This window comes from Nerophis ophidion, linkage group LG07 (assembly GCF_033978795.1).
Source record: "Nerophis ophidion isolate RoL-2023_Sa linkage group LG07, RoL_Noph_v1.0, whole genome shotgun sequence".
Classification (NCBI taxonomy): Eukaryota; Metazoa; Chordata; class Actinopteri; order Syngnathiformes; family Syngnathidae; genus Nerophis; species Nerophis ophidion.
In genome coordinates, this window is record NC_084617.1 from 8271288 (window position 1) to 8296287 (window position 25000).

At 36.5% G+C, this 25000-nt stretch overlaps 1 protein-coding gene across 3 annotated transcripts in view; it reads left to right on the plus strand.

The window, feature by feature from the left end:
• The first annotated feature begins 8734 nt into the window (after positions 1-8734).
• zfand2a (zinc finger, AN1-type domain 2A) overlaps positions 8735-25000 on the plus strand; it is a 17689-nt gene continuing 1423 nt past the window's right edge. For 2 of the 3 annotated variants that reach the window (XM_061905283.1, XM_061905280.1), the window contains exons 1-8: positions 8736-8921; positions 11223-11309; positions 11384-11478; positions 15852-15983; positions 18420-18571; positions 18652-18756; positions 23080-23161; positions 23242-23318. In XM_061905283.1, coding sequence (XP_061761267.1) covers positions 11255-11309; positions 11384-11478; positions 15852-15983; positions 18420-18571; positions 18652-18756; positions 23080-23161; positions 23242-23318 — 698 coding nt within the window. In that variant the 5' untranslated portion in view covers positions 8736-8921; positions 11223-11254. Of the gene's footprint in view, positions 8922-11222; positions 11310-11383; positions 11479-15851; positions 15984-18419; positions 18572-18651; positions 18757-23079; positions 23162-23241; positions 23319-25000 lie in introns of all 3 variants that reach the window. The other variant, XM_061905282.1, reaches the window with a different exon arrangement.

The window sequence follows — 25000 nt, forward strand, 5'->3', positions numbered from 1 at the left end:
TAAAGTCTGTGTATATGGCAAAATATTTTATACAAAAAATAGATTTACTGTTAATGTAAATATTAATTTTTTGTAGAATGTTTTGCTGATTGTATAAATGCAAAAAAAATAATTTTACAGTAAATTACTGGCTAATAATTGGATTGCTTTCACAGTAATATTTACTGAGAAGTTAAAGTCTGTGTATATGGCAAAATATTTCATACAAAAAATTGATTTAAAGTTGATGTAAAGATTATTAATTTTGTATAATTTTTAATCTAATTGTATAAATGCAAAAAAATAATTGTACATTTGGAGTAAATTACTGGCTAATAATTGCATTGCTTACACAGGAGTATTTACTGATAAGTTAAAGTCTGTGTATATGGCAAAATATTTTATACAAAAAATAGATTTACTGTTAATGTAAATATTAATTTTTTGTAGAATGTTTTGCTGATTGTATAAATGCAAAAAAAATAATTTTACAGTAAATTACTGGCTAATAATTGGATTGCTTTCACAGGAATATTTACTGAGAAGTTAAAGTCTGTGTATATGGCAAAATATTTCATACAAAAAATTGATTTAAAGTTGATGTAAAGATTATTAATTTTGTATAATTTTTAATCTAATTGTATGAATGCAAAAAAAATCTTTGTACATTTAGAGTAAATTACTGGCTAATTGTATTGCTTTCACAGTAGTATTTACTGAGAAGTTAAAGTCTGTGTATATGGCAAAATAAATCAGACAAAAAATAGATTTATTGTTAATGTAAAGATTAATGTTGTTGTATAATTTTTTGCTAATTGTATAAGTGAAAAAAACATTGTAAATTTACAGTAAATTACTGGCTAATAATTGGATTACTTTCACAGTAATATTTACCGAGAAGTTAAAGTCTGTGTTTATGGCAAAATATTTCATACAAAAAATTGATTTAAAGTTAATGTAAGGATTAATAATTTTGTATAATTTTTTTGCTAATTGTATAAGTGCAAAAAAATCATGGTACATTTAGAGTAAATTACTGGCTAATAATTGCATTGCTTTCACAGTAGTATTTACCGTTAAGTTAAAGTCTGTGTATATGGCAAAATAATTCATACAAAAAATTTATTTATTGTTAATGTAAATATTAATATATTTCATTTTATGTTTTTGCTAATTGTATAAATGTAAAAAAAAAATTGTAAATTCACAGTAAATTACTGGCTAATAATTGGATTGCTTTCACAGTAATATTTACTGAGAAGTTAAAGTCGGTGTCTATGGCAAAATAAATCAGACAAAAAATGGATTTATTGTTAATATAAATATTCATATTTTTTATTCTATTTTGTTTGCTATGATATAAATGTAAAAAAATACATTTGTACATTCACAGTAAATTACTGTCTAATTGCATTGCTTTCACAGTATTATTTACTGATAAATTAAAGTATGTCTATGACAAAATAATTAATACAAAAACTAGATATATAGTTCATGTAAAGATGAATATTTTTTATTGTATTTTTTTGCTACTTGTATAATGTAAAAAAAAAATTGTAAATTCACACTAAAATACTGGCTAATAATTGCATTGCTTTTACAGTAATGTTTACTGAGAAGTTAGTCTGTTGATGGCAAAATAATTTATTCAAAAAAATTATTTATTGTTGATGTAAAGATTAATATTATTTACTTAATTTTTTTGCTAGTTGTACAAATGTTAAAAAAATAATTGTAAATTCAAGCTAAATTACTGGCTAATAATTGCATTGCTTTTACAGTAATGTTTACTGAGAAGTTAAAGTCTGTGTGTATGGCAACATATTTTATACAAAAAATAGATTTATTGTTAATGTAAAGATTAATAATTTTGTATATGTATTTTTTTGCTAATTGTATAAATGCAAAAATATCATTGTACCTTTAGAGTAAATTACTGGCTAATAATTGCATTGCTTTCACAGTAATATTTACTGAGAAGGTAAAGTCTGTGTCTATAGAAAAATAATCAATACAAAAAATAGATGTATTGTTGATGTAAATATTAATATTTTGTATATCATTTTTTTGCTATTGTATAAATGTAAAAACATATTTGTAAATTCACAGTAAATTACTGGCTAATTGCATTGATTTTATAGTTGTATTTACTGATACATTTAAGTATGTCTATAGCAAAATAATTCATGCAAAAAATAGATGTATTGTTCATGTAAAGATTAATGTTTTTTATTAAAAGTTTTTGCTAATTGCGTAAATATTTAAAAAAAAAAGTAAATTCACAATAAATTACTGGGTAATAATTGCATTGCTTTTACAGTAATGTTTACTGAGAAGTTAAAGTCTGTCGATGGCAAAATAATTCATACAAAAAAATAATTTATTGTTAATGTAAATATTAATATCTTTTTTTTTGGTAATTATTGTATGAATGTGAAAAAAATCAGTGTAAATTCACAGTAAATTACTGGCTAGAAATTGGATTGCGTTCACAGTAGTATTTACTGAGAAGTTAAAGTCTGTGTATATGGCAAAATAATTCATACAAAAAAAAAAGATTTATTGTTAATGTAAATATTAATATTTTTTATTTTATTTTCTTTGCTACTATATAAATGTACAAAAATATTTGTAAATTCACAGTAAATTACTGAATAATTGCATTGCTTTCACAGTAGTATTTACTGATAAACTGAATTGTCTATGGCAAAATAATTCATACGAAAAAAAATGTATTGTTAATGTAAAGATTAATATTATTTGTTTAAATTTTTTGCTAATTGTATAAATGTTAAAAAAAAAAGGAAATTCACACTAAAATACTGGCTAATAATTGCATTGCTTTTACAGTAATGTTTACTGAGAAGTTAAAGTCTGTCGATGACAAAATAATTTATACAAAAAATTATTTATTGTTAATGTAAAGATTAATATATTTTATTTTATTTTTTTGGTAATCATTGTATGAATGTAAAAAAACTAAATCAGTGTAAATTCACAGTAAATTACTGGCTAATAATTGGATTGCTTTCCCAGTAATATTTACTGAGAAGTTAAAGTCTGTGTCTATGGCAAAATAATTCATACAGAAAATAGATGTATTGTTAATTTAAATAATAATATTTGTATTTATTTTGTTTGTTACTATACAAATGTAACAAAAAAATATTTGTGAATTCACAGTAAATTACTGGCTAATAATTGCATTGCTTTCACAGTAGTATTTACTGATAAGTTAAAGTCTGTGTCCATGTCAAAATAATTAATACAAAAAATAGATTTATTGTTCATGTAAAGATTAATATTTTTTATTCAATTTTTTTGCTATTAGTTTAAATGTAAAAAAAAAAGTAAATGGCTAATAATTGCATTGCGTTCACAGTAATATTTACTGAGAAGTTAAAGTCTGTGTATATGGTGAAATATTTTATACAAAAAATTGATTTATTTTTAATTTAAAGATTAATATTTTTGTATAACTTTTTTGCAAATTGTATAACTGCAAAAAAAATCATTGTAAATTGACAGTAAATTACTGGCTAATTATTGCATTGCTTTCACAGTAATATTTACTGAGAAGTTAAAGTCTGTGTCGATGGCAAAATAATACAAAAATGTATTCGTTGTTTATGTAAATATAAAAATATATTTATTTTTTATTTTTTTATTATTGTATAAATGTAAAAAAAACCTTTTTAAATTCATAGTAAATTACTGGCTAATTGCATTGCGTTCACAGTATTATTTACTGATAAGTTAAAATCTGTGTTTATGGTAAAATAATTTATACAAAAAATAGATTTAGTGTTAATATAAATATTAATATATATATATATATATTTTTTTTTTTTGCTGATTATTTTATGAATGAAAAAAAAATCATTTTAAATTCACAATAAATTGCATTGCTTTAACAGTAGTATTTAGTGATACATTAAAGTCTGTGTCTATGGCAAAAAATAGATGTATTGTTCATGTAAAGTATATATATATTTTGTGGGTTCTTCCGAGGATGTTGTAGTCGTAATGATTTGTGCAGTCCTTTGAGACATTTGTGATTTGGGGCTATATAAATAAACATTGATTGATTGATATTTTTTTTTTTTCGCTAATTGTATAAATGTAAAAAAAATATTGTAAATTCACACTAAATTACTGGCTACTAATTGCATTGCTTTCACAGTAATGTTTACTGAGAAGTTAAAGTCTGTGTCGATGGTAAAATAATTTATACAAAAAATAGATTTAGTGTTGATATAAAGATTAATAAATAAAAAATGTTTTTGCTAATTATTGTATAAATGCAAAAAAAATCATTGTAAATTCACAGTAAATGACTGGCTAATAATTGTATTGCTTTCCCAGTAAGATTTACTGATACGTTAAAGTCTGTGTATATGACAAAATATTTTATACATAAAAATAGATGTATTGTTCATGTAAAAAATAATATTTTTTCATTTAATTTTTTTGCTAATTGTATTAATGTAATATAAATAATAGTAAATTCACAGTACATTACTGGCTAATATTTGCATTCCTTTCACAGTAATATTTACTGAGAATTTAAAGTCTGTGTATATGGCAAAATAATTTAAACAAAAAATAGATTTTTGTTAATATAAAGATTAATATTTTTTTATTAAATTTTTGGTTAACTTTTATAAATGTAAAAAAAAAACATTGTAAATTCACAGTAAATTACTGGCTAATAAATGCATTGCTTTCACAGTAATATTTACTTAAAAGTTGTCTGTCTGTGTCTATGGCAAAATAATGTATTCCAAAAAATATATTTATTGTTAATGTAAGGATTAATATTTTTTATTTGATTTTTTTGGGGCAAATTATTGTATAAATGTAAAAAAAAAAAAAATCTGTGTAAATTCACAGTAAATTGCTGGCTAATAATTGCATTAGGTTCAGTTATATTTACTGAGAAGTTAAAATCTGTGTATATGGATACAACATTTATAGAAAATGAGATGCATTGTTAATGTAAATATTAATATTTGTGTTAATTTATGTCTTCCTATTTTATAAATGTAAAAAAAATATATTTGTAAATTCAAAGTGAATTACCGGCTAATAATTGAATTGCATTCACAGTAATATTTACTGAGAAGTTAAAATCTGTGTATATGGATACAAAATTTATAGAAAATGAGATGCATTGTTAATGTAAATATTAATATTTGTGTTTATTTATGTCTTCCTATTTTATAAATGTAAAAAAAATATATTTGTAAATTCAAAGTGAATTACCGGCTAATAATTGAATTGCTTTCACAGTAATATTTACTGAGAAGTTAAAGTCTGTGTTTATGGAAAAATAATTAATACAAAAAATAGATGTATTTTTATTGTAAATATTAGTATTTTGTATTTTATTTTTTTGCTATTGTATAAATGGAAAAAAAAAAAGTGAATCCACAGTAAATTACTGGCTAATTATTAAGTCTGTGCAAATATAATGGTCCTGTAATTTTACAGTAAATTGAATACAGTATTTTATGACTTTAAAATTCTGGCACATTTTTACAGTGTTTTGTATTATTCAATACCCGTCTTGCGCTGTGTTTTCTGTGCTTTTTCAAGAAATGTTCACCTTAAGCCCCCTTCTGCCTGCAGATAGAGACTCCCAGTATTGACCCACCAAGCCTCAGCCAACTCAAAAGCGAGAAAAGGTGAGCTAAACTCAAAACACCAGGCTTGAGCGATGTCATCACACTAAACTGTACTATATCGGGTCCAGAAAGCTAAAGACCAGGGGGACCGGACTTCTTTTACTTGAGTTCTGAAAACCAGAATTCTACAGTGACCATTTGTTTTCAGTCTATTTCTTTTGTCAGAGTTGGATATTTCAACCCTGTTATGTGAACGAAAGTCCAATGCGGTGGTTAAAATGTCAATGCAAGGAAGCTACCAGTGTGTTTACACTTGTCCAAGCTCCCCAATACAACCGGACCACTCTTGTGTTTTTAGGAATTTCCTGCAAAAATTTTAACAACTATCCCAAGTTTTGAACTGAACTCTGGGATTGGTCAGTTGAGTAGCCTATGCTTGTGCTGCAGCCAAAATTGGAAGGCGTGCATTGTTGTGCTCCTCGGTCCCTCGTTGGTTCTCACATTATTGTCGAGAAACTTTGTGTTCTTGTGTAGCAGCTCGGCCATCTGCTGCACAAAAAATAGCCAGACCCCAAGAGAATGGTTACAATCTGCACAGAATGAAACCTAAAGTGGACTTCATGCTCATCAAACTATTAAACAAGGCAATAATTTGCTTATAAATGTCATCGTGTGGCTGCAGAAACTGATCCCAAATCAGATTTTTAAGCCCTTGACCTCTGAGCCTCTTCCAAGCGCTCATCTTTACAGCGTTCCATTGTGAATACATTGAGCTATTCTGCCCTCTAGTGGATCTTTAGCGACAATGCCGCACAGTTCATGGCAATCCTCACCAAAGATATCGTTTTGAATCTGTTATGATTGTCCTGCAGCAAATACAGACACTAAACATGCACAATCTGATGAGAATGTGCACATTTGCAAAGATATTAATGACAATTTGTTTGTTATTGTGATTAAGAGATGTGTTTGTGTCATTTTGTTCAATAACATTGCAAACACTTCTCCCCATAAGCACAATCAGTAGCATTTTTTTTAATTGAAAACATGTTTATTTCAAGCATGCAGTTACAAAAAGGCACATTACATATTTACAGTTTCTCATTACAACATGTCTGAGAAGTAATAGAAAGAAGGAGCTCTTATTTAATCCCACACCTTTTCTACAAACCCCGTTTCCATATGAGTTGGGAAATTGTGTTAGATGTAAATATAAACGGAATACAATGATTTGCAAATCACTTTTCAACCCATATTCAGTTGAATATGCTACAAAGACAACATATTTGATGTTCAAACTGATAAACATTGTTGTTTTTTTTGCAAATAATCATTAACTTTAGAATTTGATGACAGCAACTCGTGACAAAGAAGTTGGGAAAGGTGGCAATAAATACTGATAAAGTTGAGAAATGCTCAGCAAAGACTTATTTGGAACATCCCGCAGGTGTGCAGGCTAATTGGGAACAGGTGGGTGCCATGATTGGGTATAAAAACAGCTTCCCAAAAAATGCTCGGTCTTTCACAAGAAAGGATGAGGCGAGGTACACCCCTTTGTCCACAACTGCGTGAGCAAATAGTCAAACGGTTTAAGAACAACGTTGCTCAAAGTGCAATTGCAAGAAATTTAGGGATTTCAACATCTACGGTCCATAATATCATCAAAAGGTTCAGAGAATCTGGAGAAATCACTCCATGTAAGCGGCATGGCCAGAAACCAACATTGAATGACCGTGACCTTCCATCCCTCAGACGGCACTGTATCAAAAACCGACATCAATATCTAAAGGATATCACCACATGGGCTCAGGAACACTTCAGAAAACCACTGTCACTAAATACAGTTTGTCGCTACATCTGTAAGTGCAAGTTAAAGCTCTACTTTGCAAAGCGAAAGCCATTTATCAACAACATCCAGAAACGTCGCCGGCTTCTCTGGGCCCCAGATCATCTAAGATGGACTGATGCAAAGTGGAAAAGCGTTCTGTGGTCCGACGAGTCCACATTTCAAATTGTTTTTGGAAATATTCGACATCGTGTCATCCGGACCAAAGGGGAAACGAACAATCAAGACTGTTATCGACGCAAAATTCAAAAGTCAGCATCTGTGATGGTATGGGGGTGCATTAGTGCCCAAGGCATGGGTAACTTACACATCTGTGAAGGCACCATTAATGCTGAAAGGTACATACAGGTTTTGGAACAACATACGCTGCCATCTAAGCGCCGTCTTATTCATGGACGCCCCTGCTTATTTCAGCAAGACAATGCCAAACCACATTCAGCACGTGTTACAACAGCGTGGCTTTGTGAAAAAAAGAGTGCGGGTACTTTCCTGGCCCGCCTGCAGTCCAGACCTGTCTCCCATCGAAAATGTGTGGCGCATTATGAAGCGTAAAATACGGAGACTCCGGACTGTTGAACGACTGAAGCTCTACATAAAACAAGAATGGGAAAGAATTCCACTTTCAAAGCTTCAACAATTAGTTTCCTCAGTTCCCAAACGTTTATTGAGTGATGTTAATAGAAAAGGTGATGTAACACAGTGGTGAACATGCCCTTTCCCAACTACTACTAAATTCTAAGTACATTTTTATTTGCAAAAAAAATCTAAAGTTTATGAGTTTGAACATCAAATATCTTGTCTTTGTAGTGCATTCAACTGAATATGGGTTGAAAAAGGATTTGCAAATCATTGTATTCCGTTTATATTTACATCTAACACAATTTCCCAACTCATATGGAAACGGGGTTTGCATTTGTACCATGAATTGATTAATGTGGACCCCGACTTAAACAAGTTAAAAAAATTATTGGGTTGTTTCCATTTAGTGGTCAATTGTGCGGAATACGTACTGTACTGTCCAATCTACTAATAAAAGTTTCAATCAATCAATTAATCTAACAATAGAAAAGCGCGATATAAAATATAATCCCTTTATTATTTATTATTACATGGGTCGGAAATGAAGTGTGCTTTTTATAAGAATGAAGAATGTCTGCTCACCATGAGTAGCCATGGCAATGACTGTGAAGCAAATGCTCGAACATTCCAGACTGTTCTAGAAGCGCCGCGTGTGACGTAACACGTCTGTTGTGGGCGGGGCGTGAGGACGCTGCCTCGCGTCAAGTGGGCGGGGCGTCAGTGACGTACTTTAATACAGCAAAGTACTCGGCTGCTGTCCAGGCAGACGGACATTATTGTCTCCCAGCAGGTCGCACGGAGACTTATTCAACTCCAACATAAGTGTATAAGTCATTCAACGACATTTTTTTTATCCGGAGGACCACAACTGGACGAGTTAGCGTGAACTGGTGAGTAAAAACATCGCGACAACATGTCCGCTAAAGCTAACGTCGGCTAATATTTCACTCCGGACGTTTGAGTATAAAGCTCAATTTGCTCTAACCGGTATAAATTTAAACGTGAGTTATTATACAATCTCACATAGTTACGGTTACTGGTTGTGTTTGACAACTAGCGATGACTTGACACAATTGTCCCCGGCTAGCTACGTAGCTAACATCCGCTTTGACACTTCCTGTTTACATCAGCACTAGGACTGGGTGATATGGCCTTAAAGGCCTACTGAAATGAGATTTTCTTATTTAAACAAGGATAGCAGATCCGTTCTATGTGTCATACTTGATCATTTCGCGATTTTGCCATATTTTTGCTGAAGGATTGAGTAGAGAACATCGACGATAAAGTTCACAACTTGTGGTCGCTAATAAAAAAGCCTTGCCTGTACCGGAAGTAGCAGACGATGTGCGCGTGACGTCACGGGTTGTGGAGCTCTTCACATCCTCACATTTTTTATAATGTGAGTCACCGTTGTGGTGAAGAAGGAGCTGAGCCGGAAGGCAAAGCTCTCAATTTACCGGTCGATCTACGTTCCCATCCTCACCTATGGTCATGAGCTTTGGGTCATGACCGAAAGGATAAGATCACGGGTACAAGCGGCCGAAATGAGTTTCCTCCGCCGGGTGGCGGGGCTCTCCCTTAGAGATAGGGTGAGAAGCTCTGCCATCCGAGAGGAGCTCAAAGTAAAGCCGCTGCTCCTCCACATGGAGAGGAGCCAGATGAGGTGGCTCGGGCATCTGGTCAGGATGCCACCCGAACGCCTCCCTAGGGAGGCGTTTAGGGCACATCCAACTAGTAGGAGACCACAGGGAAGACCCAGGACACGTTGGGAAGACTATGTCTCCCGGCTGGCCTGGGAACGCCTCGGGATCCCCCGGGAAGAGCTGGACGGAGTGGCTGGGGAGAGGGAAGTCTGGGCTTCCCTGCTTAGGCTGCTGCCCCCGAGACCCGACCTCGGATAAGTGGAAGAAGATGGATGGATGGATGGTGAGCCACCAGCAGTAAGAGCAATTCGGACCGAGAAAGCGACGATTTCCCCATTAATTGGAGCGAGGATGAAAGATTCGTGGATGAGAAAAGTTAGAGTGATGCACTAAAAAAAAAAAAAAAGCGACTGCTCCGGGCAGTGGGAACGTTTCAGATGAAATTAGACACATTTACTAAGATAATTCTGGAAAATCCATTATCTATTTATTGTGTTAATAGTGTTTTCATGAGATTATAAAGTCATACCTGAGAGTTGGATGGCTGCGGTGAACGCCAGTGTCTCTAAGAGAAGCCGAGGAGCCAAGATCACAGCTGCCTTTTTGACAGCTACAGGAGGAGGTCCCATAATCCACTGAAGTCTCCGGTAAGAGCCGAGTTAATATCACATTTTTCCCAAAACAAAAACTTGCTGGTTGACGTACAGAAACATGTTCGCTTGACCGCTCTGTTAAAGCTTCACAACAAACAGAGAGACACCGGCTGTGTTTCGGTGGTAAAGGCAGCTGCAATCCACCGCTTTCCACCATTAGCATTCTTCTTTATAGTCTCCATTATTTATTGAACATATTGCAAAAGATTCAGTGACACAGATGTCCAAATTACAGTGCGATTATGCGATGAAAAGTGACGACTTTTAGCTTTAAGTGGTACTGGGCTAATATGTCCACTACAACCCGAGACGTCACAAACAAGCGTCATCATTCCGCAACGTTTTCAACAAGAAACTCCGCGGGAAATTTAAAATTGTAATTTAGTAAACTAAACCGGACGTATTGGCATGTGTTGCAATGTTAATATTTCATCATTGATATTGACTATCAGACTGTGTGGTCGGTAGTAGTGGCTTTCAGTAGGCCTTTAATATATGCTCATTTTAAACTTTCATGCAGAGAAGGAAATCACAACTAAGTCAATCGACTAAAACTGTATTTATTAACTGTATTTACTCGCACGGCTCTGCTAGCATCACAGCTAACGTTAGCCATGTTGCTACCTCTCTGCTCGAGGAGGGCGTATACGTATGTGACGTATGTAAGAAGGTGCGCTGCTCTGTGAGGAGGAGAGACAGAAAAGAGCGAGGAGAGTCTGTAATGTAATGCCAGCTGCTAAAAGCAACTGCGTGAGAACGTATACTCGAATATCACGATATAGTCATTTTGTATATCGCACATAGACCAACCCGCGATATATCGTGTATGTCGATATATCGCCCAGCCCTAATCAGCACCTTATTTGTCGCATCTTTTTTCCTCTTTTCTCTTCAGCTGAGCCTCTACTTGGGTCTGTTTTTAACGCCATGGAGTTTCCAGATCTGGGTGAACACTGCTCCGAGAAGACCTGCAAGCGTTTAGGTGCGCACTGCCCACGACAACGATCGTGACTTGCTTTTTAACATGATTATAACAAACTTGCCGTGTCACTCCAGACTTCCTTCCCATGAAATGTGATGCCTGTCAGGAGATATTCTGCAAGGACCACATCACCTACGAGCACCACAAATGCACCTCGTCCTACAAAAAGGTGATTGCTTTTGTTTTGATGTTATTTGTCAAGATTATATACTACGTCAGTGTTGGCGTTAACACACTTATTGTGGCTTTTACGCATTGAAATCAGAAAGGACGCGCATTTCCCTAAGTCCACACGTCCCGGGGACGCATTTTTTAAAACGTTTTAACCGACTTGGCCTTCTCCAGGTCAAAGCTCCAGTGTGTTTTTTTTTTTTTTTAAATCACGTTCCGTCGGTGTTTTGTTTATTGTGACAGTGCACATCTCTTTCTCTTTTTTGATTGATTGATTGAAACTTTTATTAGTAGATTGCAAAGTATATCAATCAATCAATCAATGTTTACTTATATAGCCCTAAATCACTAGTGTCTCAAAGGGCTGCACAAACCACCACAACATCCTCGGTAGGCCCACATAAGGGCAAGGAAAACTCACACCCAGTGGGACATTGGTGACAATAATGACCCAGTGGGACGTCAGTGACAATGATGACTATGAGAACCTTAGAGAGGAGGAAAGCAATGGATGTCGAGCGGGTCTAACATGATACTGTGAAAGTTCAATCCACAATGGATACAACACAGTCGCGAGAGTCCAGTCCAAAGAGGATCCAAGACACAGCAGCGAGAGTCCCGTTCACAGCGGAGCCAGCAGGAAACCATCCCAAGCGTAGGCGGACCAGCAGCGCAGAGATGTCCCCAGCCGATACATAGGCGAGCAGTACATGGCCACCGGATCGGACCGGACCCCCTCCACACGGGAGAGTGGGACATAGAAGAAAAAGAAAAGAAACGGCAGATCAACTGGTCTAAAAAGGGAGTCTATTTAAAGGCTAGAGTATACAAATGAGTTTTAAGGTGAGGCTTAAATGCTTCTACTGAGGTGGCATCGCGAACTGTTACCGGGAGGGTATTCCAGAGTACTGGAGCCCGAACGGAAAAGGCTCTATAGCCCGCAGACTTTTTTTGGGCTTTGGGAATCACTAATAAGCCGGAGTCCTTTGAACGCAGATTTCTTGCCGGGACATATGGTACAATACAATCGGCAAGATAAGATGGAGCTAGACCGTGTAGTATTTTATACGTAAGTAGTAAAACCTTAAAGTCACATCTTAAGTGCACAGGAAGCCAGTACAGGCGTAATGTGATCAAACTTTCTTGTTCTTGTCAAAAGTCTAGCAGCCGCATTTTGTACCAACTGTAATCTTTTAATGCTAGACATGGGGAGACCCGAAAATAATACGTTACAGTAGTCGAGGCGAGACGTAACAAACGCATGGATAATGATCTCAGCGTCTTTAGTGGACAGAATGGAGCGAATTTTAGCGATGTTACGGAGATGAAAGAAGGCCGTTTTAGTAACGCTTTTAATGTGTGCCTCAAAGGAGAGAGTTGGGTCAAAGATAATACCCAGATTCTTTACCGTGTCGCCTTGTTTAATTGTTTGGTTGTCAAATGTTAGAGTTGTATTATTAAATAGAGTTTGGTGTCTAGCAGGACCGATAATCAGCATTTCCGTTTTTTTGGCGTTGAGTTGCAAAAAGTTAGCGGACATCCATTGTTCAATTTCATTAAGACACTCCTCCAGCTGACTACAATCCGGCGTGTTGGTCAGCTTTAGGGGCATGTAGAGTTGGGTGTCATCAGCATAACAGTGAAAGCTAATACCGTATTTGCGTATGATGTCACCTAGCGGCAGCATGTAGATGCTGAAGAGTGCAGGGCCAAGGACCGAACCCTGGGGAACTCCACACGTTACCTTAACGTAGTCCGAGGTCACATTGTTATGGGAGACACACTGCATCCTATCAGTAAGATAAGAGGTAAACCAAGACAGGGCTAAGTCTGACATAGTACATATTCCGTACAATTGACCACTAAATGGTAACACCCGAATAAGTTTTTCAACTTGTTTAAGTCGGGGTCCACGTTAATCACTTCATGGTCTCTCGTAGGGCTGGGCGATATGGCCTTGTATTAATATCTCGATATTTTTAGGCCAAGTCACGATACATGTTATATACCGTATTTCCTTGAATAGCCGCCGGGGCGCTAATTAATTTAAAATATCTTCTCAATCCTGCGCTTATTCAAGGCATGCGATAAAAGTAAGTAGGCGCTAATAATTTTAAAACCTCTGCGCTTACCAATGGCGTGCAGTAAAAAAATGAGTGTGATTAGAAAAAAAAAAAATTATTCCGCGGCCCGGTGGTTGGGGACCACTGTTCTACAGCATGTCATCGCGCCCGCCTTCACACCATGCTATCTGCGTGCCGGCCGGATGCATGCATATCGCTGCTTCTCATACGAGATTGCAATGCGTACTTGGTCAACAGCCATACCTTTTACACTGATGGTTGTGATATAAACAACTTTTAACACTTACTAATATGCGCCACACTCTGTGAACCCACATCAAACACATTTGTGGAGAACATTGGCTCTGTAACACATAAACGCAACATGAGAATTACCCAGAATTCCAATGCATTAATGACTCTTGGCTATATTATACACGCGCCCCCCAACCCCGCCCACTTCAAACAACGCACGGAGGGGGGGACGGGTATGGGTTTGGTGCTAGCGGGGTGTATAATATAGCCAAGAGTCATAGATGCATTGGAATTCTGGGTAATTATTATGTTGCGTTTATGATGCGTTACAGCGCCAATGTTCCCCAGCAATGTGTTTGGTGTGGGTTCACAGAGTGTGGCACATATTAGTAAGAGTGTTAAAGTTGTTTTATATCACAACCATCAGTGTGATCTGTATGGCTGTGGAACAAGACCCCTGGTTTACACATAGTAAAGGAAAAAAACACTCCTCCGCCATTTTGGTAATGACATCAGGGGACGCGTCACTCGTGATGTCACGACTTTGACCAGGCGGTAAAAGTGAGCATGCGCTAATAACTTTGGGGAGTGAGTTTGACCCGGCAGTAATTCAAGGCAGGCGCATATTACATGCCTGGTGGCAATTCAAGGAAATACAGTATCTCTTATTTTGCCTTAGCCTTGAATGAACACTTGATGCATATAATCAAAGCAGTATGATGATTCTATGTGTCTACATTAAAACTTTCTTCTTCATACTGCATTAATAAATGCTCATTTAAAGCTTTCATGCAGGGGGAAATCACAACTAAGTCAATTTACCAAAACTGTATTTATTAAACAGTTATTAAGCAGTGGCACCAACATTCATGTCATTTCCAAAACAGAACGTGCAAGATTGTCAGAGACGTTTTAAAACAAGCTATGAGTGCACTTTTGTGCATGATGTCACTAAGATGACATCAAAACAACACTAAATCAAAGTGAACTTTTTGGACAGAACGCCACTACAGTATTTTAAAACAAAGTGCACTTTTGTGCATGATGTCACACAAGATATTTCAATTACTGTCAAATAAAAATGAGCTACATAATAGGAAATCAAACAGTGTATGTCCTTTTGCTATGTGGAAGGTTCCCGCATACGTCAGCTCTTTCTGTTGACTATTTTTCTCATACGGTGTGGATGTGGCAATGGTTGCTTGGACATTTTGTGGGTGTGGCACCGGCTGGAGATGTTGACATGCGGAGTTTCAAGCACCCCTCGTTCTTCTAGTGGGTGACTTTTCAAATAATGCTACAAATTAGCAGTAATGATACTTTTCTTAGCAACGCTTTTGCTGCATACTTGACATATAACCGTTGTCTGTTATATCATAACATCTTTCCGCTTGAAGCAAAACCACCACCAGACGATGGACCCTGTGCTGTTTTTCTTGGGAATCTATTATTCTTCATTCATTTGTTACCAGATTCGCACCTTCTTTCTCTCGTATTACCACTCGCACCACCTGCCACAGCAAGAGGGCGTATGACGTTGCACGCGCGACAGTATGTGACGTATGTAACAAGATGCGCTTATTTCTTATCTCTGTGAGAAGGAGAAACAAGAAAGAGTGAGAAAAGCCTGTAGTGTAATGCCTGCTATTAAAAGCAACTGATTGAGAAGTTATACTCCAATACTCACGTTATAGTCATTTTCTATATCGCACAGAGACAAACCTGCGATATATCGAGTATATTCGATACATCGCCCAGCCCTTCTCTCTGGCCAGGAGAGCGAAGACGCACCTGCGCTCTCTCACAAAGACAATGTCAGTGTCGTGACTTGGAGAAGATAACCGTGTCAAATTTCCATTCCCGTTTATTGCGTTATTAATGGTTATTATCAAAGTAATGAACTTTCCGGTTCAATTTCTTAAATTTTGGTTTGCGCTGCAACTACTTAATTTCCCCATTGTGGGATAAATTGTATATCCTATCTTATTTTACTTCTGGTTTGTCATGTTTGACTGACTGCAGTGTTTGAATCATTTGTTGTTTGTTTTCACAGGATGTACAAGTTCCAGTATGTCCTCTGTGCAACACCCCGATTCCCACCAAGAGAGGAGAGATGCCCGATATCAAAGTCGGGGAACACATCGATCGGGATTGCAAATCGGACCCTGCACAAAGAAAAAGAAAGGTTTTTATTTTATCTCATATCTTGGAACCTTTTAAGTCCCTTGTCCCAAAAATATATCTGTTATTACATCCTAATACAATTGATTACATGCGCCAATATTGGCGTTTAACGTGCATTATCAGCCTTTTTTTTTTTATTTTAGTTTAAATTTTTTTTACAACTCCAACATAACTAGATTAGCAGATACACACATAAAACAGTAAGTACTGCATTTATGGGACTATAATTTGCAGTTTTTTTCATAGTTTGGCCGGGGGTGCGACATATACTCCGGAGCGACTTATGTGTGAAATTATTAACACATTACCGTAAAATATCAAATAATATGATCGTAGCTGAGATAGGCGCCAGCGCCCCCCGCGACCCCGAAAGGGAATAAGCGGTAGAAAATGGATGGATGGATGGATTATTTATCTCATTCGCGGAAGAGACGAAGAAAATGTCAGCAATCGTCACACACGCGTCAACCAATAAGAATTTGTCGAAGGAGGGTCATGGCAGAAGTGCATTGTGGGTCATGGAATGCTAACTGCTATATGCTACTGCCGTAGCTTTTAAAATGGATCATTTCATCGTTGGAGGTAACTTATAAAAACTGAAAAGGGCTGAACAAAAATGGCACCGAAAAGGAAATCATGTACTGCAGATTACAATCTGGACAAAGTGAAATATGCAGCAGAAAACAACAAGAGGAAGCAGCGCATACCTTTGGAGTTGGCAGAGTTGTTTAGAAGTGACATCGAGGAAGAAGATTTCATGGGATTTATCGATTAGGAGTGACAGATTGTTTGCTAAACGTATAGCATGTTCTATTTCTTATAGTTATTTGAATGACTCTTACCATAATATCAATCAATCAATCAATCAATGTATACTTATATAGCGCTAAATCACTAGTGTCTCAAAGGGCTGCACAAACCACTACACAAACCACTACCACATCCTCTGTAGGTCCACATAAGGGCAAGGAAAACTCACACCCAGTGGGACGTCGGTGACAATGATGACTATGAGAACCTTGGAGAGGAGGAAAGCAATGGATGTCGAGCGGGTCTAACATGATACTGTGAAAGTTCAATCCATAATGGATCCAACACAGCCGCGAGAGTCTAGTCCAAAGTGGATCCAACACAGCAGCGAGAGTCCCGTTCACAGCGGGGCCAGCAGGAAACCATCCCAAGCGGAGGCGGATCAGCAGCGCAGGGATGTCCCCAAGCCGATACACAGGCAAGCGGTCCATCCTGGGTCCCGACTCTGGAGAGCCAGTACGTCATCCATGGCCACCGGATCGGACCGGACCCCCTCCACAAGGGAGAGTGGGACATAGGAGAAAAAGAAAAGAAACGGCAGATCAACTGGTCTAAAAAGGGAGTTTATTTAAAGGCTAGAATATAAAAATGAGTTTCAAGGGGAGACTTAAATGCTTCTACTGTTACGTTAACATAGCAGGCACCTTCTCAGTTGGTTATTTATGCCTCATATAACGTACACTTATTCAGCCTGTTGTTCACTATTCTTTATTTATTTTAAATTGCCTATAAAATGTCTATTCTTGGTGTTGGATTTTATCAAATTATATATGTTTTTTTCCTTCTTTATTATGCATTTTCGGCAGGTGCGACTTATACTCCGAAAAATACGGTATAAGTAACACTTGAGTATAAGTTGCATTTTTGGGGGAAATTTATGTGATAAAACCCAACCCCAAGAATAGACATTTGAAAGGCAATTTAAAATAAATAAATAGCGAACAACATGCTGAATAAGTGTACGTTATATGAGGCATAAATAAACTGAGAAGGTGCCTGCTATGTTAATGTAACATATTATGGTAAGAGTCATTCAAATAACTATAACATATATAACATGCTATAAGTTTACAAAACAATCTGTCCCTCCTAATCGCTAAATCCGATGAAATCTTATACATATAGTCTCTTATGTGAATGAGCTAAATAATATTATTAGATTTTTTACGGTAATGTTTGAATAATTTCACACTTAAGTCGCTCCTGAATATAAGTCGCACCCCCGACCAAACTATGAAAAAAACTGAGACTTATATTCCGAAAAATACGGTAGTAGCATGTAGCATCTTTTTTTTCACAATGCACTTCTGCCATGACCCGCCCCCGCCAAATTTTTATTGGTTGCCTTGTGTGTGTGTGACAATTGCTGATATACGCCTAGTCTCGTACATGAACGAGATAAATATTATTTGATATTTTACGGTAATGTGTTAATAATTTCACGTATAAGTCGCACCCCCGGCCAAACTACGAAAAAAACTGCGACTTTTATTCCGGAAAATACGGTATGTCACTTTCTCTAAAAATAGTTTAGATCTCTGAACAATTTAGATAGTCATGGAACATTTGAGGTTCCAACGTGCTAACACTTTGTTTGCTATAATGACAGTAAACTTCTTCCCGCCAGATTTTCACCAACAAATGTTCCAAAGGCGGCTGCAAGCAGAAGGAAATGATGAGAGTTACGTGCGACCAATGCCATTTAAACTACTGTCTTAAGCACAGACACCCTCTTGACCATGATTGTAAGACTGATGGCAGACCTCTGTCCCAGTCCGGGTGAGTGCAATAACTAATAATGCTAAACCACAGTTGCAATAATGTTGTCTAATAGTATTGCATATGTTTGGATTTTATAGACACGCTGCTTTAATGAGGTCCCAGGGTTCTTCCTCTGTCTCTTCGGGACCGTCAAGATCTGTTTCTAATGGAATCGCTTCCAGTAGCAGAGGCCACAATAGCAAGTAAGGAACATTAATTACAAAGTGAAGTATGTACAAACACTTGTGTTTAAGTAATATTGTATTGCTATGTTTAACAAAACAACTTGCAGTGTTATTGGTAATCCACCATACATATATATGTGTGTTAGATGTTAAAATTGCTCTGAAAAGTGTATGGTTGGTATTTTTATTTTGAAGAATGGTAGTTTTGGGTCAAAAAACTAATTTTACTAATGCTAATGTCTAGGGTTGTAATGATACTTGTATTGGTATTGAACCGTTTCGGTTCGGTGCGGAGGTATACCGAACGAGTTTCCACACAGACATATTAAGTAGCGTAATCAATACTCAGAATGCCGGACATTTAAGGCATTTAAGAAACTCTGCCTTGACAGCCCCGCAAAAGAGGACATGTCCGGTGAAAAGAGGACGTATGGTCAGTCTATCGTAGCCCGATTGCTGCTAGCACCTGACATGTCCTCTTTTGCTAGAATGCTAGCAGCGACCGGGCTAGGATAGATTGACCATACCTCCTCTTTTCACCGGACATGTCCTCTTTTGCCGGGCTGTCCGGGTGGAGTTTCTTAAATGCCTCAAATGTCCGGCATTTAGTGGTATGGTTGCGTGTATTAACAATGTCCGTTAAGTGTTAAGAAGGTTAAAAACAAAACAAATTGTGCGTGGAGCAGCAGCATTCGTGAGGGAGGGGCAGAGAGCGAGAGAGTTATGATAAACGTGCATGTGTCGCCAGGCTCTGCTTTTTATCCATAGATTTATCAGATTTTATTCTTTTTTTTCTATAGCAGGGGTTTATAATAGTTATGAATTATTGACCTATCCAAGGTTCCCATTACTTTACATCAAATATTCCACTAAGTGGAAGATTTTACAAATTTGGTAAATAAATAACCCCAAAAATTATATATTTTTTTCTTACTGTACCGAAAATGAACCGAAATGTGACCTCTAAACCGAGGTACGTACCGAACCGAAATTTTTGTGTACCGTTACACCCCTACTAATGTTTAATTTACATAATTAGCACTGACGTCCATGCATGTTATTCTTTAAAAAGGCTAGAGAATTTTATACTTATTTGTATTAAAATGTGGATTGTCAAGAGTTTACCGCATATGATTAATGATAAAAATTAAGATTCATTACCAATTTATTTTGTGTACATGCTTCTTTGACTTAAAGGAGAACAGCACTTTTTTTTCGTAATGTTGCCTTTTGTTCACAGTCATGACGACGGATGGATTTTTTTTTTTCGCATTGTAAATATTAAAAAAGTCTGCTTACACAGGGTATCCGCGGATCCTTAAAAAGTCTTAAATTCATGTATCTAAAATTAAGGCCTTAAAAAGTATTACATTTATTAAAAATTCCTAAAATGGTCTTAAATTCAGTACTCAATGGTCTTAAATTGTCGGGCCAGTTTTTTTTTTTTTTTCGGGGCACGTTTTTGAGTAAAAGTGAGTGATTTCAGCTCACTCATTTTTTCTTTGTATCTCTTCAAGAGATACAAAGAAAAAATGAGTGATCTGAAGAAAATAGAGGCAGAACTCGTGAATGAGAACAGCCAGCTGAAGCTCAACTGAGGCTCATTTGAGTGTGTGTTCAGTGTTTTGTTGTTGATGTTATAATACTGTTTTGCACTATTATTGCACTATTATTGACCAAATTTAATTTATTTTTACCCTCACCTCGGTTATTATGTTTTTACTGGCGTTGGTGTTGGTTTGTTTGTTTTGGATGTCAAAAGTTTTTGGATCTCTCAAGATGTTTGATAAGCTGTTTGGCAGAGTGGTGCTTATTAGTTGGTTTATTAATAAACATACAAAAAGTAAACTTGACTGATTGTCGTTGAGGTTGTAGTACAGTGGGATCCCCAACCATCGCTTATATTTATAGATTTTTTATTCAAGGTGGCATTAAAAAGGTCTTATAAAGCCCTTAAATTTGACTTGCTGAAACCTTCAGATACCCTGTTACAGCGGAGTTAATAGGAGCTTCGTTATTCCGCCCATAAAATCTGATAATTAAGCATTCAAAAAGCAACAACAATACTCAATTTATATTTCGTGACTTGAATATTAACCAAGTATTAGTGATATTGTTATTATAAGCGCTAACGCAGACAAACTATTTATAGCGGCGCTGTGATCACAAGCTTGTATGCTTTTGTTTACATTGAGTGGTCTGCTGCGTCCTCGCTTTCAGACAAGTTTATTGTAGGTTTCAAACTATGCCTCCAACCTGAAAAGTTGATGGCTGAAAATATAATCAGACTAGTCAGGACACTTTGACAGCCATTTAGGTCCTTGCTGGCGAAGATGACAGGAAAAGCACTTGCACACTGCATTTCTGTAGTCAAAGGCACATTCTGGTTCAAAATACGCCCTACGGATCTAAAAGCAAAACAGGTTTTTGAGGTAGCTGCAAGAAAGAACACTACTTGGACATCAACAACAAACAGTGGACACTTACAATGCAGGCGGAGTGTGCTGTACCTGCGACCATGTTGCCAGACAAAAGTACCACCAATAATAGAAACTGTGATAATCACTGTTCAAAATTGTGGCCGGGTTTGACAACATTAAGTAAAGACAATTATCTTTTTTTTCTTATTATCTTATCTTGTCCTTTTATCGCCATTTCGTCCCATCCATTTCCTACCGCTAGTCCCTTTCAGGGTTGCAAGGGGTGCTGGAGCCTATCTCAGCTGCATTTGTTGTTTTTATTTTATTACGTTAATGTTTCTCTGGCCAATTAAAACATAAACTAGCTGCCGCCAATAACGTCTGCTAGTCACTGTCACACCATACCATACCTTTCATGGCGGTGGTAATGCACACTCCTGCCCTGTATGCTGCTTGTATTTGATTATAGAGTTATAGAGTAAAATGCATGACACATTTCTTTCCTTTTAATACTTACTAGGTGGGAATGTAGTACACACCAGTACCAAACTGAAGGTTCTGTACAAAAAATGCAATTACAATACATTCAAATACACAACCATAAATAAATGTATTACCTGGCAATGATGTGTGTCAATAAAGTACTTATTTTTTCACTAAATGTAATTGATTTTTTTCATTTTGACAGATAAAATATATGTATTGCTTGAAATTGCATACCTTTTAAACTTTACTAAATCCAATATTACAACAAATATTACAGTATATTATCATACTTTCCGAACATGTTTTTGTCTAAATAAAAATACTTAACTTTACAGCAAACTTCCCATCAAATGAATAAAAATGACAATACCTTTTACGTTGTTCTTTACAGCAAATTACCGTATTTACCGCACTATTTTAAAACTTTGTTCATATATAAGGCGCACCGCATTATAAGGCGCATAGAATAGGTCAGTCAAACTTTATTGATAGATTACAAACCAGCGTTTTGACAACTGCGTTCACTCCCAAAATGAACAAAAGCTGTTTAATTATTTTCCTCGATTCAACAAACACGTAAAAAACAGTCTGATACTGTTACGGTAAATCAAAACATTAGTGCAATCCAAATATAGTAACATTCGAAATAGTGCAAAGCAAAAATATATCAATAACTCAACGTTGCTTCAACGATAATGTCACACAACACACAAATCAACATGTAAAGCTCACTTTATTAAGTTATTCCTCATCCACAAATCCCTCAAATTCTTCTTCAGTGCCGAAATTAAACAGTTGGGCGAATACGGCATCCAACATCCGTCTCGTCGAAGTCGTCATCAAACAAGTCAGTGTCGCTGCTGTTAATGTTAAATTCTCTCGCTGTTGCTCTATTCCCGTGTTCTACTGTGTGACTGATCGCCTTGAGTTTAAACTCTGCGTCGTAAGCGTTTCTCCTAATAGGAGCCGTTTTGGGGTCTTTACATAAACACACAAACGGCACGCCTCCCGCAGTCATATAACCCAGCATGCACTGCACGCTTCTTCTACGGGGGAAAATGAAGTCGGTGTTTGCCTGCCGTAGTTGCGAGACTTGTTGTGGCTCAATATTGGTCCATATATAAGGCGCACTGTCAGCTTTCAAGAAAATTTGAGGTTTTTAGGTGCGCCTTATAGTGCGGAAAATACGGTAATTAGTAATGAAATCCAGAGGCAAATTATTTGTTGTTACAAGCGGCCCTCTGATGGCAGCCATAACTGCCATGTGGCCCTCAATGAAAACCACTTTGCCATCCCTGACTTAAACTGTAACCTAATTGCTCGGTCAAACAACTTTTAGGGCACTTTTATATGATATAAACAATTGGAATAATGTCGAGTGGGAGCCGTTATGGTTGTTTACTGTGCACCCACCTCTTCCCTTCTGTTCCTCCAGCAGCACCAGCCGAGCCATCCCCACTTCAGTATCGGCACAGAACGTGGTGGTGCAGCCGCAGGCCTCGTTTCAGGCGGGGATGGTACGCAATGATCCGAAGCACAGCAGGAGCATTTCCATTTCATCCTAACCCAAACACCTTTCTTTTTTTCTGTGTGTCAGACGGAGGAGCAGGCCTTACAAAGAGCTGTAGAGATGTCCCTGGCAGAGTCCAGACAAGCCACTCCGCCAGCCCTCAGGTGAGCAAATCAATGGCGGGTTCTCAAACACAACTAACCTCGTCTGTTGGTGTTGAAATAAACATAGCCGGCATCCAAATGAGGTGATAGCAACCTCAGATATACAAATCTCCTCATCTCAAGACATTATTTAGAACAGGGGTGGCCACAGTTTTTCTGCAGGCGAGCTACTTTTCAATTGACCAAGTTGAGGAGATCTACCTCATTCATATTTATTATTTATATTTATTTATTTATGAAAGAGACATTTTTGTTAAGTTAATAGTGTGGTAATACAAGCATGTTTAACACATATAGATTCCTTTCTTTCATGCATACAAGAATATAACTTAGGGATGCACCGATTAATCGGCAACCGAATATATTCGGCCGAATATGGCAAAAAAAGCCACGTTCGGCCTTCGGTGGAATGAGTTAAAAGCAAGGCCGAATAGTGGCGTGTGACACAAAGACGCAATTTTTTGACATGGTGACACAATCAACCAACGTGCAGTATTAAATTTAAATTGTTTTATACATAGTTGGTTTCCTTCTTTTTATTCTGAAGCTGAAGTACTGTAATTGACAAAGCTGTTCTGGCCTGGGATATGTTGTGTACCTGTATAAGTGTATGAGGTTACAAGCACACACTTAATTGAGATTTACTTGAGCCTTCTGTTTACATTATTAGCATATCTACTGTGGCTAAGCAGACTTTACCCAAAAGGACAATAATTCATTTGTTGTGGGTTTATCCACTTTAATGCACTTGGTTTTTTTTTTTTTGGAATGCATGTTTTGTTTGAAGGCCTAATATAAATGAAAAACTGTGCTTTTGTTGAAAAGCAAAGGCTACTGGAAAATTAAAAAATGTCAATATTCAATAAAAATTTGAAAAACATGTCTAAAAATTTATTCTAGGCTATTTAAGCAATATAAAAAAGTTGTGAAAAACTGCATTTATTATTCGGTATTTGGTATTAGGCCTTCGGCCAAGCGCTCAAATTTTATTCGGTTTCGGCTTCGGCCACAAATTTTCATTTCGGTGCATCCCTAATATAACTTGTTGTATTACCTGATTCTGATGACTTGCATTGATTGAAATCAGACAGTGGTGCTGATGTAGCGATGTAGTACTCCTTTGCGTTGTGTTTTTCCCCAAAAGACGACACCCAGTCATTCTTCCGACTCAACCATGGTTTATTCCGGTGAAAACAATCACAGTGAGTCTCCAATCAGCCTCCTTTACATTCATAAATCGTCACGTGGAAGACAACAGACTAACACACGATAAAATAATACACAGTACCTGGTGAAAACAATCACAGTGAGTCTCCAATCAGGCTTCTTTACATTCATAAATCTGTATAGAAATAAAACAAAACAAAACTTAACATAAATATGTCTCTTTTAGGCCTACAGCTAGCCTGCTAATAAGTTAGCTGAAAGCTAATTCAGAGAGCACAACTTACCGTCACGTGGAAGACAACAGACTGACGACACACACGTGTCTCAGCCTGGAAGTCTGCTGTGACATGTGACGTTCAATGACCATAAAAATGTAGGTAATGACATTGCTGAACTTACAATAATAAAAATTGCGAAATAAAGAGTCACATTACATAATGTGTGAAATTAGATAAAATGATATTAAAGTAAGATGACATTAAAACAAAAACAGTAAGACAGTAAGCAATTGAAAT